Source organism: Lolium perenne, chromosome 5 (genome assembly GCF_019359855.2).
Source record: "Lolium perenne isolate Kyuss_39 chromosome 5, Kyuss_2.0, whole genome shotgun sequence".
Classification (NCBI taxonomy): Eukaryota; Viridiplantae; Streptophyta; class Magnoliopsida; order Poales; family Poaceae; genus Lolium; species Lolium perenne.
In genome coordinates this window covers 262,783,684-262,800,962 of record NC_067248.2, presented here as the reverse complement: position 1 = coordinate 262,800,962, position 17,279 = coordinate 262,783,684, and the positions used below count along the sequence as shown (strand labels likewise).

Here is a 17,279-nt window from a genome sequence, read left to right as displayed (position 1 = left end):
TTTACTATACAAGAGTGATTTAGTACAATAGTATGGTTATTTTGTCTTTAACATCCTTTTATGGGATTTACATGTGGGGTCCCGGACCACTAAAATCATACAACTCACATTTGCGAATACAAAATAAACCAAGTAAAATCACATAGCTCATATTTTGAATACTTCCATATCGTTGGGCTTCAACCTTTTTCGTAATTTGACAAAATACGGTAGATGTACCGCCAATTCATAAAAACAAGAGTTTGGTTAGAAGGTATACAAGTAACCGGATTCCTGATTATCGCAAGAGGATTATACAAAATGAACGTAAGGGGAAGAAATTAAATGTGGCATAAATATGCAAAAGTCCCGAAGTAATACACGAGTCCTTGTGCCAAACTCTTGAAAGAATAAACTCTCCTCGTATGAATCTTCTTCCTTCTTGGTGTTGCTACCTCTTCGACACCTTCCTTCCCTTTGCCTCTGCTCGTGACATCAATGTGGTATGCGATGGTGAAGTATTTTCTCCCCTTTTCATCTTCTTTTCATTTCTTCTTATTCTTATTCTTCCTCCATTCCCCTCCCTCACCGCTCATGTCCTCATACCGCACAACATAGCTCCCATCATGTCCTATAAGAAATTCCAAATGTTTGGAATCTAAACTTTTTATCAAAATGTCGTGACTTCAATGTGTCCGTTATTTTGTCACATGAAAGACATATGTGTATATTTTTAACTAAAATCCTGCATTCACAAAGAATTACTATTGGTGCGATTTAACATAATACCATGTTTAGTTTGGCTTTAACAAAATGACATCCTATCATTTTCTCATCGTCCTTCCTTCGGACGCCATCACACATTCACATGCTAAGAATAAATTTCAAGCCTTTGAAATCTAGAACTTTCAATGATAAAATAAGATTACTTCAGTGTACCCGGTGCATATTCCAGTGACAAGTAATGTTAACATTTTTTTTTCAAAAACCAATATCCACGAAGAATTACTCTTCAACGGATTTTAAAAATTGCCACATTTTAGTTTAGATTTGACAAAATATCGTTTTTATTTGTGATGAGAGAAGATAACACACCTTCGTATGCCACATTTACCGCAATAGTATATTTGACAAAGTTTACTATACAACAGTGATTTAGTAAAATAGTATGGTTGTTTTGGCTTTAACAACCTCTTATGGGATTTACATGTGGGGTCCTGGACCAATAAAATCACACAGCTGACATTTGTGAATACAAAATAAACCAACTAAAATCACATAGCTCATATTTTGAATACTTCCATTTGGTCGGGCACCGACCTTTTTCGTAATTTGACAAAATACGTTAGATGTACTACCAATTCATAAAAACAAAAGTTTAGTTACAAGGTATACAAGTAACCGGATTCCTGATTATTGCAAGAATATTATACAAAATGAACTTAAGGGGAAGAAATTATGGATTGGGCCACATATATCATCTTAGACGTTCTACAATTGCTCATGATTGATATGTAATTCGCCTCTATTGTTGTTTACTTTGAGATTTATGAGACTCTTTGAACGGCTGTGTGCATCCTGATTATGTAGAGGCACGGTGTAATTGCTTAATTAAATAATAAAACACCCATTATCGAAAAATAGGCAGAAGTGCCAAACTGATACATTAGTAGCACTTGAAGGCAGCCCCGCCGCTTGTGCTTCCCTACCAGCACCGCACCAGTCGCCACCACCGCCGCAGTCGCACCACCACCAAAGTGCGGCGGTCGCATCCCTGCGAATATCCGCCGCCGCCGCCGCCACCGGTATACTCGCCTCCCACGCACGCCACCATCTTGGTGCTCGCGCTCCCAAACCCAACTCCCACTCCAGCCCCGCCCAGATCCCTCCCTCGCCGGCCCAGATCTCGATCCGCCGCCGCGCGGGCCACGCGGCACGCCACGAGGCCATGGCCCCCGCCGCAGCTCCCCTCCTCGCCCGCCTCGCGCTCGCGGTGGCCGTCCTGGCCGTGCTGGCCGCGGCCGCGTCGGCGGCGGCCAAGTGCCGGCACACCAACCTGACGGCCGGCTTCTCCGCGGACCTCACCATGCTGCAGCACCAGCTGCGCGGCACGGTGCGCCTCGACCCGTCGGGCGCCTGCGCGCTCCAGCTCACCCGCTTCGACCTGCTCGCCGCCTCCCCCTCCGCGCGCTTCTGGGCCGCCGCCGGCGCCTCCCTCGCCGACCTCGCCGCCGGCCGCCCCTTCTCCCCGCTCCCGCTCAACTCCACCTTCCGCAACGCCACGCTCAGCCTCCCCTTCTCCGCCCCGCTCCCGCCCCTCCTCGCGCTCTTCGACCCCGACGCCTCCTCCGACCTCGGCCACGTCTTCCTCCCCGCCTCCAACTCCTCCACCAACACCACCACCCTCGCTTTCCCCGCGCCCACCATGTTCGACAACTGCCTGCAGCTCACCGACGCCTACCGCCTGCGCTGGACGCTCAACGCCACATCCAGCTCGGTCGAGATCGGCCTCGAGGCCGCCGTGGGCTCCGAGTACTACATGGCGTTCGGGTGGGCGGACCCCAAGGCCAACTCCCCGGCCATGGTCCGCTCCGATGTCGTCGTCGCGGGGTTCACCGAGGAAGGCATGCCGTTCGCCGAGGACTACTACATCACCGACTACAGCGAGTGCAGCATGGGGAAGGACGACTCGCCGGTGTCCGGCGTGTGCCCCGACACCGCCTACGACGGCGGCAGCAACGATTCCACGCTGGTTTACGGGCACCGGCGGGACGGCGTGTCCTTCGTCAGGTATCGGAGGAAGCTGGACAGCGGGGATGCCAAGTACGACGTGCCGGTTGGCGCCGCGGAGGAGATGGCCGTGGTCTGGGCCATCGGCAAGCTGCGGCCGCCGGACACTCTGCGGCCGCACTACCTCCCGCAGAACCACGGGGGGCCGAGGGACGGAACCTTTGGGCTCATGAGGGTCAATTTGTCGGAGGCGGTGGACAGCTGCCTTGGACCGTTGGATGCCGAGAATAAGCAGGACCAGGACAGGATTATCGCGGATGGGAAGACGCCGCTGGTCGTGACATCCGCTGCAGCGCTGCGCTACCCGAACCCGCCGAACCCTGACAAGGTTATCTACATCAACAAGAAGGAGGCGCCGCTGCTGACGGTCGAGAGGGGCGTGCCGGTTCACTTCTCGGTGCAGGCTGGGCATGATGTGGCGCTGTATATCACTTCAGACCCCATTGGTGGAAATGCCACTTTGCGGAATAAAACCGAGGTCATATATGCCGGTGGCCCTGGTAGTCATGGTGTGCCAGCAACCCCCATGGATCTGGTTTGGCTGCCTGATAGGAATACGCCTGATCTGGTCTACTACCAGTCGTTGTACGAAGCAAAGATGGGGTGGAAAGTTCAAGTGGTTGATGGAGGCCTCAGTGACATGTATAACAGCAGTGTCCTATTGGATGATCAGCAGGTTACTCTGTTTTGGACTCTGTCCGCTGACTCTATATCTATAGCAGCTCGAGGTGAGAAGAAAAGCGGGTACCTTGCTGTCGGGTTCGGGAGTGGGATGGTCAACACTTATGCCTATGTTGGCTGGGTAGGCAATGATGGAGTTGGGAGAGTCAAGACTTACTGGATTGATGGAAAGAGTGCAACAGGTATACACGAAACACCTGAAAATTTAACCTATGTTAGGTGTAAATCAGAAGATGGCATTATTACATTTGAGTTTACTCGTCCTCTTAAGCCTTTGTGTACTGGAAGGGTAGAGTGCAAGAATATCATTGATCCAACCACACCCCTTAAGGTTGTTTGGGCCATGGGTGCAAGCTGGTCGGGAGATGATCTGACAGACAGTAATATGCATTCAGTTACAAGCAGTCGCCCCATACGGGTTCTCTTATTGAGAGGTTCAGCTGAGGCAGAACAGGACTTGCGGCCTGTTCTGGCTGTTCATGGATTCATGATGTTTGTGGCCTGGGGCATCTTGCTTCCTGGTGGAATACTGTCTGCCAGGTATTTGAAGAGCTTGAAAGGAGATGGGTGGTACCAGATACACGTCTATCTGCAGTACTCTGGGATTGCTATAATGTTCCTTGGCGTCCTTTTCGCTGCAGCCGAGCTCCGGGGTTTTTACGTCAGCTCAGTGCATGTCAAGTTTGGTGTAGCAGCTCTACTGCTGGCAGGTTTTCAGCCTTTGAACGCCTATTTCCGGCCCAAGCGACCAGCTAACGGGGAGGTGCCACCCCGGAACCGTGTCCTCTGGGAGTACCTACATGTTATCACGGGCAGGTCAGCAATTATCGTTGGGGTCGTGGCGCTTTTCACAGGAATGAAGCATTTAGGCCATAGGTACGACAGTGAGAATGCAGAGGGACTCACTTGGGCCTTGATGTTGTGGGTGCTTTCAGTTATAGTTGTAGCTCTGTCCTTGGAATATAAAGAAGTCAAACGCAGAGGTAGCGACCGAAGCGTCAAAGGGCATTGGGTACTAGGTAACACTGAGGAAGATGATACGGTTGATCTTTTGCATCCTGACAGCTCTGCCAGGAGTTCAGAATCTAGGCCATCTGGTGTAATGGAGGTGCAGCTTGAGCCTCTTACCAGATAAGTAAATAGCATAGATCAATATGTATTTCCCAATATCAGATACAAACACACCAGTTCCTGTTTTCAATCATACGGATGACATCCATATGCATGGCAAGTTTCTGCCCCGTAAGAAGCTGGGACTTCTCACGGTTGTCTGTACCATGGCTGATTGGGTGCAGGCTCTCCACACAGGACCTCCAAATTATGTCTTGATTCCTTGCATCACATTTTGTATAGTGTACATCTTTTACAATAGACAGGCACAATTTGTTACATTATCTAGAGTGATTCTTTTGCAATCAGATTTTGAGGTGCCGGTCTGCATCTGCGGCATCATTAACTGAGCAAAGCATTCAAGGGGGAGGAATTATGTATCATAGTGGGATAGCGTACAATATATTCCTATTCATTTTGAGATTTCAGAAAGGCAAAAGACTGTGTTGCATGTGCTCAGGGTGATAGATTTTTTTTATCAGGTCCATGATTATTACTGGAACATCTTCAATGTGTTTACTGGTAACTACATGACTTTGAAGATATAATCATGTACTGACTGGTAAAAATGGTTTTGCCCATGTCAGGCTTTCTTTTGCACCAAATTCTATGTGCGCATGCTACATTCCAATCACAAAAAGAGAGCTGAGCAAACACTTGCTAATACCTAGAGAATGGCGAATGAACAGGGGCTTATATTTCATATTTGGTTGATTTTTTGTATCCTGACAGTCTGCCAGTAGTTCGGAGTCTATGCCTTCTGGTGTAAAGGAAGTGCGGCTTCAGCCTCTTACAGATGAGTAGATAGCATAGACCATCAATCTGTATTTCCAAGGGTCAGATACAAACACACCCCAGTTGACCCGGTTCCTTCCCAGTGGCCACGCCAGTTGCCCCGGTTCCTCTCCCTGGGGTCAATCGACCCTGGCGCGTGCGGTGTCGGGCATCCTCGCTAGGAGTGCTCCGGCTAAGTTGGGGGGCACTGGGGTTTGTGACCGTCGGTTCGACACGGTGGAGTCCTTCGTGATGCCCATTATGCAGTACGGCTCCAACCTCCCCCAGGACTCCTCTGCTAGTGTGGGCATGGAGGTCTGCCTGACTGTGTCGCCAAGGTCGCTGGGCCTGGTCTGTTACACACAGTCCCTGGGCTCTATTCCCACCTCGCCCATGGGACCTGCGACCCCCGGCCTCGCCGGCTTGGAGCCAGCACCGGTCTTCCCCGACACCCCCGTGGCTGGCGCCAAGGTCCGGGTTGCACGGCGTCAGCGCCAGGTGCCTCCGCCTTCCCGCCACAGTGCTCGGTTGGCGCGCTACCTTACGGTGACACGGATGAAAGAATGTCATCAACAATACATGTCAGCTACCTTACGGTGAATTGCATATTAACAGTTCATCACATCCTCTACATAGCAGAACACGAACACTTAGTGTTACAGTCCAATCACCAAAAGGCAGCAATGGAAACTCTAGCAGATAACAAGAGCATCCCGGTTCAGGATTCTTCATACATACTTCAAATGAACAAAAAAAGAGGCTTGAGCAAGGCACATCAAGCTAGTGAATGCATCTAAATAGAATAACAAGCGGCTAATGCACGATCACAAGGGCTTCTACGCCATCTTCATGTGAACTTGCAGATTCAGTATGTCGTCAATGAAGAAAGGGCTGTCATCAGCAATGAACTCTGACCAGGGAACACCAAAGAGATCCCTGCATTCCACATCCTTCCTACTATCAGTGTAAGTGCACTTGTACCTGGTGACAAACTCCAGGGACGGTCTTGTCTTTATCTGAAAACTACAATCTATTGTCCCTCTCACTGGCCCCTTGTCTTCTAGCATCTCCAATAAGAGACCAAAACAGTTGTACGAGTCCATGTTACAGTGTGCCGAGAGGGAAAAGACATGCCCCATGAAACTGAACTTTTGAAAGTATTCAGTTTTTGACAGTAAGAGCTTAGAGCACCGCTCACGCATTAGATAGATGCCAAATACACAGTCCGGCACAACACCTTTCATGACACCGTTCTTTACTCGCATTAGCGGCACTAGCGGTAGTAAACGTGAACTTAAGATCTTGTACCTTTCTTCTGAATTTGGGTACTGCCAAAATGCCCACCTAAGCATGAAGTCATAGACGGCTACGTCAGATGCGACCCCCAGGTCATATCTTGATAAGATGGCTACAATCCCAGCAAGAGGGATCCTCATCAGTTCATCTTGGAACCTGAAATGAGACAAAACAGTCCAGCATGATAATGATTTTGTGACAACAATGTCCAACATGTTTCCTAAAAAGAGCCATCACAATCCCACAGAGGTCACTTACTTTGTTGACAGGAATTCCTTGTATTTTTCAGCAAGGTATTGCTTTGCTGCCTCTTCCAGGTCAGCTGCATTTGAAACAGAACTTGGGAGATCTAGGCACAGCACTGCAGATTCGAGGGTCATAGGCATGGTTATGAGGCGCTGACCACAAAGCTTCATGCAAGAAACAACCTCAAATTTGTCAGCAGCCATAAGGATATCAACCAGAAGAGCGGGATCAGCTGTTTGTGTCAATTTCCCACTATACATAAAGTGTAAAAGCTCCATGAAAGAATTTTCATCTGTTCCAAGTAAGAAATGAAAGCAAGGAGGCATAAGAATTAAGAAATAGTTCAACAGATATCAGACGGTAACAAGGAGTATATAAATAAAGGAGTGCAAAAGAAAAGATGTAGCTCTTTTTTATGTATAGATGATTATTTAAGTATGGCGGCTGACTTTCAATGATCAATTGTGAAACTTTTGATTCACGTGAACATAACCATTTGGTTGGACAAGTCTGTAGGGGAAATGAGAATAAATAACTCATTACAAAAGTATAAAAGTGTGGCAGTTGCAGGAAACTCGGAAACAGGCCTCTCTTTGACCAGATTCTTTCATACATAAGGAAATCAACAATACAGTTACAGTAGCAAATTAGAATAATTTGTTATAACATCAATAGTTCAAAAAATATTGTACTGTTGAGTTACCTGAATCAGTAATTCTAACTGATGCCTGACTTTGACCAGATTCTTTCATACCATTGGAGAAAAGCTAAGAAACATGAAGGTTATCAGAAAGTTGAGTCAACTGATTAGCGAGTATGGAACAAATGTATTTCAGAAGATTGTCAGAATACCTTGAAAAAGAAAGGACTTTTTGAAGCAAGAATCGCCGAATTGACATACATGGTCTTGAATCGTAGAACTGGAGTACCCATCACACTACAAGAAGAGTTGATACCTTCTCCATTATCACCTGCAAAATCCCAAGGTTAGATAAATACGGAGAACCATGCAAAACTTGATGAGAAAAAGGCACACAACAAAATTACTAGACAATTTTTTTCCGTTAAAAATATTTAGAGCATCATGTTTTCTATGCTAAAACTGGATATGTCATTGAGTAGCATAAATGTTACCGTCATACTTCTTGTGAAAGATGTGATAATTGATCAGCTCGTTCCTTTAATCTAACAAACAGAGTACACGAATCATACATACCTACCCATAACATTTATGTATCCCAACAGCGCACGGACCCACATACAAATTATTTCAACTCATCGTCCAGTGGCAAATCTCAGATTGAATAATAAGAGCACGATGCAATTTGAAAACCACTGCTACATCCAAATATGTGACTACAAATCTGCTGGATTTGGACGTATGGACAACTTATATGAATTTGTCAATTCCTTCTTTTGAATATTTGGTATTCGATTCATCTGAGATAAAAAAATATATTTAAGAGAACTTAGAATAGAGTTTAGTGTAAACCACATCATCTCGAAATCGATCGTAATTTAAGAATACAAAAATCCTTTCTATATAATTTTGCTTCTTCTTTCGCTAGTCACAATTCCTTAACAAACAAAGTAACTGCAAATCTAAGGAAAAATGCATGTCTGAGAACTTGAAATGCAGTTTAGAGGACACCATAACACCTTGAAATCGAAGAATAAAAAGTCTACTCTATATAATGTTGCTTCTCTATTTCCCAGCCACAACAAATCCAATAACAAAGAGACAAAAGTAACTGAAATCCCCATCTAAGCCAGAAAGTTCCCTACAAATCGCGCCTACGATTCTTCTCGTTTTATCTCGCAAAATATGTGACCGGGGGGGGGGGGGGGGTACTTCGATGCATGTACGGACGTACATAGATTGGGATCAGTGTGATACCTAGAGAGAATCTACCAATATACTCACTAGTGACCATATACTAATGGCTAATGGTACCTTCGGCCTCCTCGCGGCGGCGCTTGCGGCTGGCGGCATCAGCGCCAAACTGAGTCGCATCGTATCTGCTGTCGATGACCTCTATCCGTAGCACCTTGTCGGAGAAGGCCTCGTTGTCGAAGGCGAACTCGAATCCAGCGTGCATCTCCGGCTCCTCCGCCCCCATGGGCGCGTCGCTTGCGGCCATGCCAGCGCCCCTTACCACCTGTGGATGTGTCTGTGGCCGTAACCCTAGCTAGCGGTGGCGGCGGCGGCGGAAGAAAAGAGAAAAGTGGGTAAACCTAACGATTACTATGCTGCGCTCAGCCTTGGACCGAGAGAGCCATTGAGAAAATTCCTTATTTGACACGGGCTTAAAATCAGCTTCCTTATTTGGCCCTAAGAAAAAATTCTTCCCATTTTATCATGTAAACTTTGTTTCTTTCTTGAAACTAGTAAGTTTGCACGTGCAACGCACGTCTCATATCTTCCGCACCCAATGAACGTGTTGACTCGCATAAATTTAATCAACCCACGTTTTATAACAAATAAACATGGCTTCTAAGAATTCAGATGCATCGCAGTGCCCATCTTGGCCTACAAAAATTTGGTGCCCCATTTTATCAATTGAATTCTACATTATACAGAATTGTACAATTCTGAGTCTTTGAAAATGTAATAACGGGAAAAGATTTAGTGCAGCTGCAAACGTTACGAAGGTACATGGCAATTTTTTTTTGGAAACAACAGGACAACACTGGCAAACTATCGATAGTGCATTGGAAGTATGCAATATCTATGCATTCTGATGATTACTGAAAAGTATCTTTTCGTCTGTTCAGGAATGAAGTCTGAAATAAATTGCCATTTTATTGCCTCTCCCATGGTGCAACTCATCCTGTACTTGCTTTGGCTTGGATCGCTTCATTCTGCCCAACTCAGAGGATAACAGGTAGTTTCTTTGGCACTTGGGTGGGCGCTTGCTCTCTGCAAAAGATCTAAGCCCTACCATTATCATTCTGCAAGAAAAAGATCACCCACAAGTACCATTCGAAATGAAACAAGCTCCAAGTTTTTTTTTTTCGTTTGATGCCTGAAACAGAATAAGAAACGAAATAATCAATGCTACCGTTTCAACTATAAATAGGAAAACATCATGTTCCCCAAATTAACCACATCACTTATGTTCAAATATGACTGGCTATATCAGAAGATAGCTTGTGACCTTGGCAAGACAAAGAAAAATAAGACATCTTCAGTAGAAGCCAGTAGTAAGAAAATATTTGCATAGGTCGTAGCATGTTTTCATTCACCTCAATGACAATGCACTCGCCTACGTTTGGAAAGGTCCAACAATATGAACAATTAAATCCAAACCTTGGAAATGTTCAAAAGTTACGCAATAGTATCAACTGTACACAACAAAAGGAGGGTTCTATTATAATCTCGATTACTGGCCCTGTAGCACTTCCTCCAATATGGTTTTGTTGCCAGTACAATTTCCACAAACACAGATTGGTGACTGAGTTTAGATGACAAAGATTCACCTTTCTTCCTGCAGCACTTCAGTTTGGCAAGTCTGCATTACCAAAACAGTACATATATCCATCAAATTAACAAGAGAAACATTCCCAACTCACCTCCACACCAATTCAAAGGAAATTAATGCATTCACATAGCTTTGAGGTGTGCTTTTCTGAAAAGAAAATGAAGTTGAGTTATAACACAATTAAAAAAATTAAAATAACTGGTAGAGACATGTGACAAAATTCTTGAAATGTTCATAACAGTTGTACTATGAATAACAATACAAAAAGAACTAAATACCTGGATAACATTTATTGGAAAGATAAATAATTGTTTACTTCAAATTGAATTAGCTCTTCGAGGCTACAAAAACATAGAAACTGGTATAGCTCTAGCAACTACAAAGAATATTCCAAGCAACCAAAATTGATAAGTTCAAGACCACTTACTCGCTTGTGATGGAAGATACAACTCTGAAACGCACATCTGCAGTTTCCTTATGTCATTGAATATTTGTCTGTCTCAACTTTGGTCAGATGACCGATGCAGTGCCGACAAACAGGGCTCGCAGAAACATTGAGCATTAGCTGCTGCTCCTCCTGAACCATAGTTTCAAATTCCAACAATGATAAATCTGAAGCTAAATATCCAGTTTCAGCATGTCAGTGAGTTACCTGATTCTTATGGTACCAAACCAAAGATACGGTCTCACTTTGCAGATATAAATAAAAACTTTACTACCGAACAATGTTTTTGTATAGGTGCTCATGAGGATTGAGGGGTCAGAGGATCAGGTTTCATTGCGATCACAACAAGGTAAAACATGCAGTGTTAAGAGCTAAATAGAATTCAGCATACGAAGTTGCCCGGTAGTTAAACACTAAATCCAGGTTCAGCTTTACAGATTTCTTTGATCTGAATTGGCAACAACGCAAGCTTAGATATTAAGCATAGATAGAATAACCAGGAGACTCGGGCATGCGGACGAATCACTCCCGGGCTGGTTCACACCCGTAATCATGGAGTTGTTCGAGTGGCTGCGATGAATCCTAGTGCAATTAATGAGCTGGTTCATCTACCAGGTTATATCGTGTAAAGATTGCAATACATGAGAGGAATCGTACAAAATTTAATGAAGTTCGTTGGCTGGCGGTAGCAGAATTAAGTTCAGACCTGTACCGGCGGGTTCAAATCCGCACTTAGCACATCATGGACCGATTTTGTTTAGGAACGGGCTAACACATTAATTAAGCACCTATCCTGTACGAAGTTTGAAAACCAATTCCATCTCAGAAGCCTAGTATTAGTATCCTGAAACAGAAAAATCTCAGGAGCATTGCGTTGAAGAGAAAAGGGGAAGAAAAGAGCTGCCGCCTCGAGCTCCGTAGCTGCCGCCGCCGGCCCGCCGGCCATCTGCAGCTGCCCCCGTAGGTCCCTCCTCATTCCACATCTTCCTTGCTAGCCATGGATCAGCTTCGACTGAACCAGTAGCCAGCTCTCCTTGGTAGCCGCTAGGGCTACAGTACACGGCTGCTCCTGGCCGCAGCTCCCATTGACGCGCCGCCTGCTTCCCCTCCCTGCCTTCGCTGGACTCAAGCCGCACCTACTCTCTTCTTCTCTGCGTTCGATTCGTCTTCGCCGTTGATGGTTTCGGGTCACCACCAGCTCACCGCCGACAACGCCGACTCCCTCCACTGCCCCCGTCGACTATATCAAGTACTATCTCCATCTCTCCTGCATAATGGGTCTCCATCTCTCTAGTCAAGAAGAGGAAGATCTTTTGAATCGCTGAAGTAATTTCTCTGATCAGTGGCTGCCATCCTGTACCAGCTGGGTCCATCCATTTAACGCACGCGTTGGTAGTTGCCACAATATTAGTTTCTGTTTCCCCTGTGGAATGTTCAGGCTAGTTTGCATACGGATGGGGTGGTTGGCTGGGCCAGTGTTTGTATTTTGCCAGTCCATTACCAGAAATATACAACAAGAAGATACGAAAAGGGGTCAGAGAACTGGTGGCTCGATGCGGTAGCGATAAAGGGAGCAACCCAGCTCGGGCGGACTCTGGAGTTATCGGGAGACTCGCAGATATTTCAGTACCTTGAATCTTTGCATCCTGTCGTCCAGGACTGTGTGGCCGACGTGTTCAACACAGAGGGCAAGTGAGCATGTCACAGTCGTTGTGGCTGGCGTGGCAGTACGGAGGTGGCGGCATCACGCGTGGTGCCCGACAGTGCGGCAACGGGGGCACTGACTCGCGTGGGTGGCATGTAGTGTGGCGGCACGGGCATGCTGGTCGTGTTGGGACTGTTGGCGTCCAGCGCGACGGTGTGCTGCAGTGCGACAGCGCGGGCACGCTGGTGGTATTGGCATGCAGTGCGACGGTGGCCTGCCATGCGGCGGCACGGGCACGCTGGCGTAGTGGTGTGCACCGGCCGGCGACGGATGGAAGGGTTGCGGGCTGGGCAACTGCAGCGCGCGGCGCGGCAGCGGAGGAGCACTGGGAGCCCAGCTCAAGTCGGAGAGGGATGTTGGGCGACGCCGCGAGGGAGGCACGTAGCAGCGGCGCCACAGTTGTGACCTAGGGTTGCACAACCATGGAGGGCTGGATGCCATGGAGTTGCTCCGTCGCACCGCGATATGGACGACTCCCATCTGTCGTCCAGGATCCGGATGAGGCGGCGTCATGGGTCAGCGGCAGCGCGTGAAAAAAGGACGGGTGATCTCGATCTGGATCATGCGATGATGCGAGACCGGCCAGAATGTTCTCGCGATGGACAGGCGCTCCCAACCGGCCCTCCTCCACCGGCGCTGTAGTGGACGGGCATTATGAGGGTATCTGCACGGGAGAGTGAGCACGCTTTGGGCCTGACGACGGGCTGGGGGGTGAGCTTGAGGAGGACGGCGCCGAGCTTGGTTCGCGGGAGAAGCTCGTCTGGCGGGAGGTCGCTTCGAGCTTTAGAGCATCTCCAGCGTCAAAGCCGCGCAAGGGATTTGAAGACGCGGACAAAAAAACCGTTCCAGCCGCGTCCCCCAAAGCCTATTTTTGTCCGGCGCGCCCCCATACGGTGTCCGGCGCCCCGAGCCCATCCCCGTCCCACAGGGGACGCTCCGGGCACGCCGGACACAACGAAAAGCGAGGCGAACCGACGCGGGCCCGACGCGTCAGCGGCTCGGAAGGCTAAAACCCCGTCGCCTACCTTTGGTCAAACGACGTTAATGGCGTCCCTGTTTTCCCAGGCGACGCAGGGACGCGTCTCGTCGTGCATGGCCGCGTGGCCGTCCGCGCCGACGTTATTGCGTGCAACCACCCGCTGCCGCCGCTGTTTAAAGACGCCCTGCAGTTCTCACCGCTCACAAACCATCTCGTCGCCGCCACCTCCCCCCTCCTAGATCTTCTCCTCGCCGCTCCAAAAATGTCGAGCTCATCCTCCCGCAAGATCGTCGCGGCGAACGGCTTCGGTCGCGGCAGCCTCACCGTGGCGGAGGCGTGGACGCTGTACAACGCCCGCTATCCAGTCCCGCCGGACATGCGGCTGCCAAGCAGCGGCGCCTGGAGGATGGCCGTGAACGGCGTTGGCGTTCCGCCGCCGCCGAAGCCGCGCACGGACCAATGGAGGGACGGAATCAAGGCCCATCGGGCTCAACTCACCGCCGAGGAGCGGTTGGATCCGATGTGGGCGGCCAACAACAACAACGCCTGGTGGACGGCGTACTTCCAGGCAAAGTACGATGTCGAGATGCACAGCACCGACGGGCTCGTCGGCGGCCCCAATAGCTGGAACAAGGACGGCCGCGCCCTGTTCTGGGGCGTTCCGGGGCGCACCCTCGAGAACGTCATCCGCGGCATCCGCAACGGCGCTCCAAGGCTGGAGATGCCGTCGTCACCGCCGCCGTCTCCTCAATGGCAGCCGAGGAGGACGACGTACTCGTCCTCCTCGCACTCTTCTTCCTCAGGACCGGCGCGATCGACGCCGTCCTCGTCTTACCGGTCGGCGCCGTACGGCGACGCCCGTCAACACGAGGCGTGGCGGCAGCGGCAGCCGGCGGCAGCAAGGGAGGCGCGGCGGCGCCCTCCTCATCCCGAAGCCGGAGGTGAAGGAGGAGCCGGAGAAAGCGTCGCAGGCGGCGCTGCTGGCGGAGTACGAGCGGCAGCAGCGGCCATCGCCAGCAGCGACGACCCCGAGGACTGCCCAGGTCTGCGGGCGGCGTTCTTGGCGTCCATGAACGACAAGGACGCCAGGAGGGGCGACCTCGACGCGGCGATCGCCTTGTCCATCCGCGACTCCGGCAAGCCGCTGGTGGACCTCACCGACGACGGCGAGGCAGGACCAAGCGGCGCGGTGAAGGACGAGCCCGTCGACGAGCGCGTCAAGCAGGAGGTCGTCACCGACGAGATGTTGAAAGGATCGTATGCCGCACCTAGAGGGGGGGGGGGGTGAATAGGTGCTAACCAATTTTTAGTTCTTTTTCAATTTAGGCTTGACACAAAAGGTAAATTCTCTAGATATGCAACTAAGTGAATTTACCTATATGACAAGGATAACAACTAAGCAAGATATAGAGATAGAATAGGATAGAGGTAACCGAGAGTGGAGCACGCGATGACACGGAGATGATTCACGTAGTTCCCTTCCTTTGCAAGAAGGTACGTCTACGTTTGGAGGAGTGTGGTTGCTACGAAAGCCAAACCAACAGCCACGAAGGCTTCACTCAGATCTCCGGTGAGCAACGCCACGAAGGCCTAGCCCACTTCCACTAAGGGATTTCCTCGAGGCGGAAACCGGGCCTTTACAAGGTTCTTGGGGCACACATCCACAACCTAATTGGAGGCTCCCAAATCTGTTACAACACAACAATCAACAACAATACATCAACACAAATCAACTAGGGAACCAAATAGGAACACTAGCATGAGATCCCTCAAACAAGAGAGGGGGAAATGAAGAACGCTTCGGTGAGGATGTAGATCGGTGTCTTCTCCTTCGAATCTCCAAAGATCAAGAGATTTGGTTGGGGGAGGAAGGAGATCTTGTAAATCTTGACTTTCTTGAGGTGGCTCTAATGGAGGTGGCTTGGCAGAATTCTTGTGCAATGATTGAGCAAGCAACCAAGGAGGAAGAAGGGGGGGTATTTATACCCCCTCTCAAAAAGGAGCCGTTGCTGTTTCCGGGGGGCCGGATAATCCGGCCTAAGTAAGGGCCGGATAATCCGCCCCCCCCGGATAATCCGGTCTTCGGGGCAAAAGTGTGACATTGTCCGGCCAAATGTCCGGCCCATAGCCAGAGAAGCTTTTCTTCCAGTCCTTAGCCAAAAACTGGGGGGCCGGATATTTCCAAAATATCCGGCCCGGATAATCCGGCCCTAGTACAATACCGGGACATTATCCGGGCAAATGTCCGGCCCCCATACAGAGCCTCATTTCCTCGAAGACTTAGCCAAAAACAGGGGGCCGGATATTTCAACAATATCCGGCCCGGATTATCCGGCCTGGGCAACTTTTTCTGAATCCTTTTGACAGACGATCAAATCCAACACACATGAATAAATATCTATGTAATCTCGGTACCACTTAAACAAACATTAGTGTATCATATATATTGACATCAAACACACAAAACATAATGTGAGAGATGTTCTTTCAATCTCCCCCTTTTTGGTGTTTGATGACAATATACGGATTTGCAAGAGAATCACTATAGAGACAAGCATGATGGCAAAACATAGAGGCACTCCCCCTACATGTGTGCATATAAGTAATTTGCATTTGAATACAAATACACAACACATAGGAGTATGGTGCCTCAACACAAGTGATATCCAACATGAGCTCTAACAAAAGACATTGACACATATGAAGTTGAGATAGGATGTAAGAAGTCATACCCATGTGTAGATATATAATACGGAGATATAGCATCACACATAATGTAATATCCTTGATCTCAACTAATAGAAATCCGAAAACCATACCAATGTCTCACACCACATAGCACTCATCATCGGACTCTTGCGCCTCTTCTTCTTCTTCTTCTTCCTCATCAGTGTCAGGAGCATCCGGAGAACGACGAGAGGTGTTGGACCTGTGAAGGCAATCATCAAGATCACTCCATGGAACCTGTGCAGAGTGCCATCCACTGTAACCCTGGTGAGCTGGAGGCTGAGGCGGGGGACCTTGATCACCACTGAGCTTGTGTAGGATAACCGCCTGAGTATGCTTAATCTCAGAACGCTCACGGCTAGCAGCATAGTTCTCCTTGTGAATCTCAATGTTCATGCAAAGGATGTGACGCTGAAACCAACTAAGCCGAGTCACTTCCTTCCTCATAGCCGGGACATCAGGATGACGAGCAGGAGCAACACCACTAGAACGAGCATCGTGCATGAAAGAGTCAGGTGCAGGAACAGCTGAAGAGACTGGCTTAAGCTTGTAGGCCTTCTTGACATGGTGCTTCACCAACGGATACCCACTCAAATCTTCACTCACAGACATAGAGTTGTTGATGAGAAGCTGGATGTAGGGGGCATAAGGTATGGTGGTCCGGGAGACCATGGCATCACGGATCTCATGGAAGATAAAGTCCATGATATCAAGAGTGTAGTCCCGCACCTCATTACCATCGCGAGCACACTTAAAGCTGAGGTGCATCAGATCCACAAGGACTCCCCGGATAGCATCATTATTACCACCACTTGGGCAAATGGTTGCCCGAAAGAACCGGAGCAACTGACTGTATATGAGGAGCAGCCCCTTAGTATAACCAATCCTTCCTGCTGAGGTATAGAGATTCGCAAGAGCATTCTTGTCAGTCTGTTGTGGTCCATGAAGACGACGACCCTCATCAATAGGAACTCCAAGAATACCAGCAAAGCGGCGCAGAGTGGCAGTGCAGTGAGTGGAGCCAGACATCCATTCCATAGTGCGTTCCTCATCGGTCTTGATTGC

At 48.7% G+C, this 17,279-nt stretch overlaps 2 protein-coding genes across 2 annotated transcripts; one reads left to right on the top strand and one right to left on the bottom strand.

Annotated features, from left to right (window-relative positions):
- The first annotated feature begins 1,653 nt into the window (after positions 1-1,653).
- Positions 1,654-5,037, top strand: LOC127302923 (cytochrome b561, DM13 and DOMON domain-containing protein At5g54830). The gene has a single exon (XM_051333656.1). The coding sequence runs from the start codon at positions 1,928-1,930 to the stop codon at positions 4,583-4,585; it is 2,658 nt and encodes an 885-aa protein (XP_051189616.1). The 5' UTR covers positions 1,654-1,927; the 3' UTR covers positions 4,586-5,037.
- A 1,003-nt stretch (positions 5,038-6,040) lies between these two features.
- LOC127304404 (BTB/POZ domain-containing protein POB1-like) lies at positions 6,041-9,017 on the bottom strand. Its single transcript, XM_051335093.2, has 5 exons — positions 8,831-9,017; positions 7,729-7,847; positions 7,580-7,643; positions 6,889-7,168; positions 6,041-6,786 (listed from the first exon to the last, which is right to left on the bottom strand). Exons 1-5 carry the CDS (start codon positions 9,015-9,017, stop codon positions 6,171-6,173), a joined length of 1,266 nt encoding a protein of 421 aa, XP_051191053.1. The 3' UTR covers positions 6,041-6,170.
- Positions 9,018-17,279: the final 8,262 nt, after the last annotated feature.

Excerpts from the sequence above, each read along its gene's own strand:
- LOC127304404 (XM_051335093.2), bottom strand. The coding sequence starts at position 9,017 with ATGGCCGCAAGCGACGCGCCCATGGGGGCGGAGGAGCCGGAGATGCAC. Across the intron at positions 7,644-7,728 it reads AAAGTCCTTTCTTTTTCAAG|CTTTTCTCCAATGGTATGAA; the intron begins GTATTCTGACAA and ends CATGTTTCTTAG. Across the intron at positions 6,787-6,888 it reads AAGGAATTCCTGTCAACAAA|GTTCCAAGATGAACTGATGA; the intron begins GTAAGTGACCTC and ends GTCTCATTTCAG.
- LOC127302923 (XM_051333656.1), top strand. The coding sequence starts at position 1,928 with ATGGCCCCCGCCGCAGCTCCCCTCCTCGCCCGCCTCGCGCTCGCGGTG.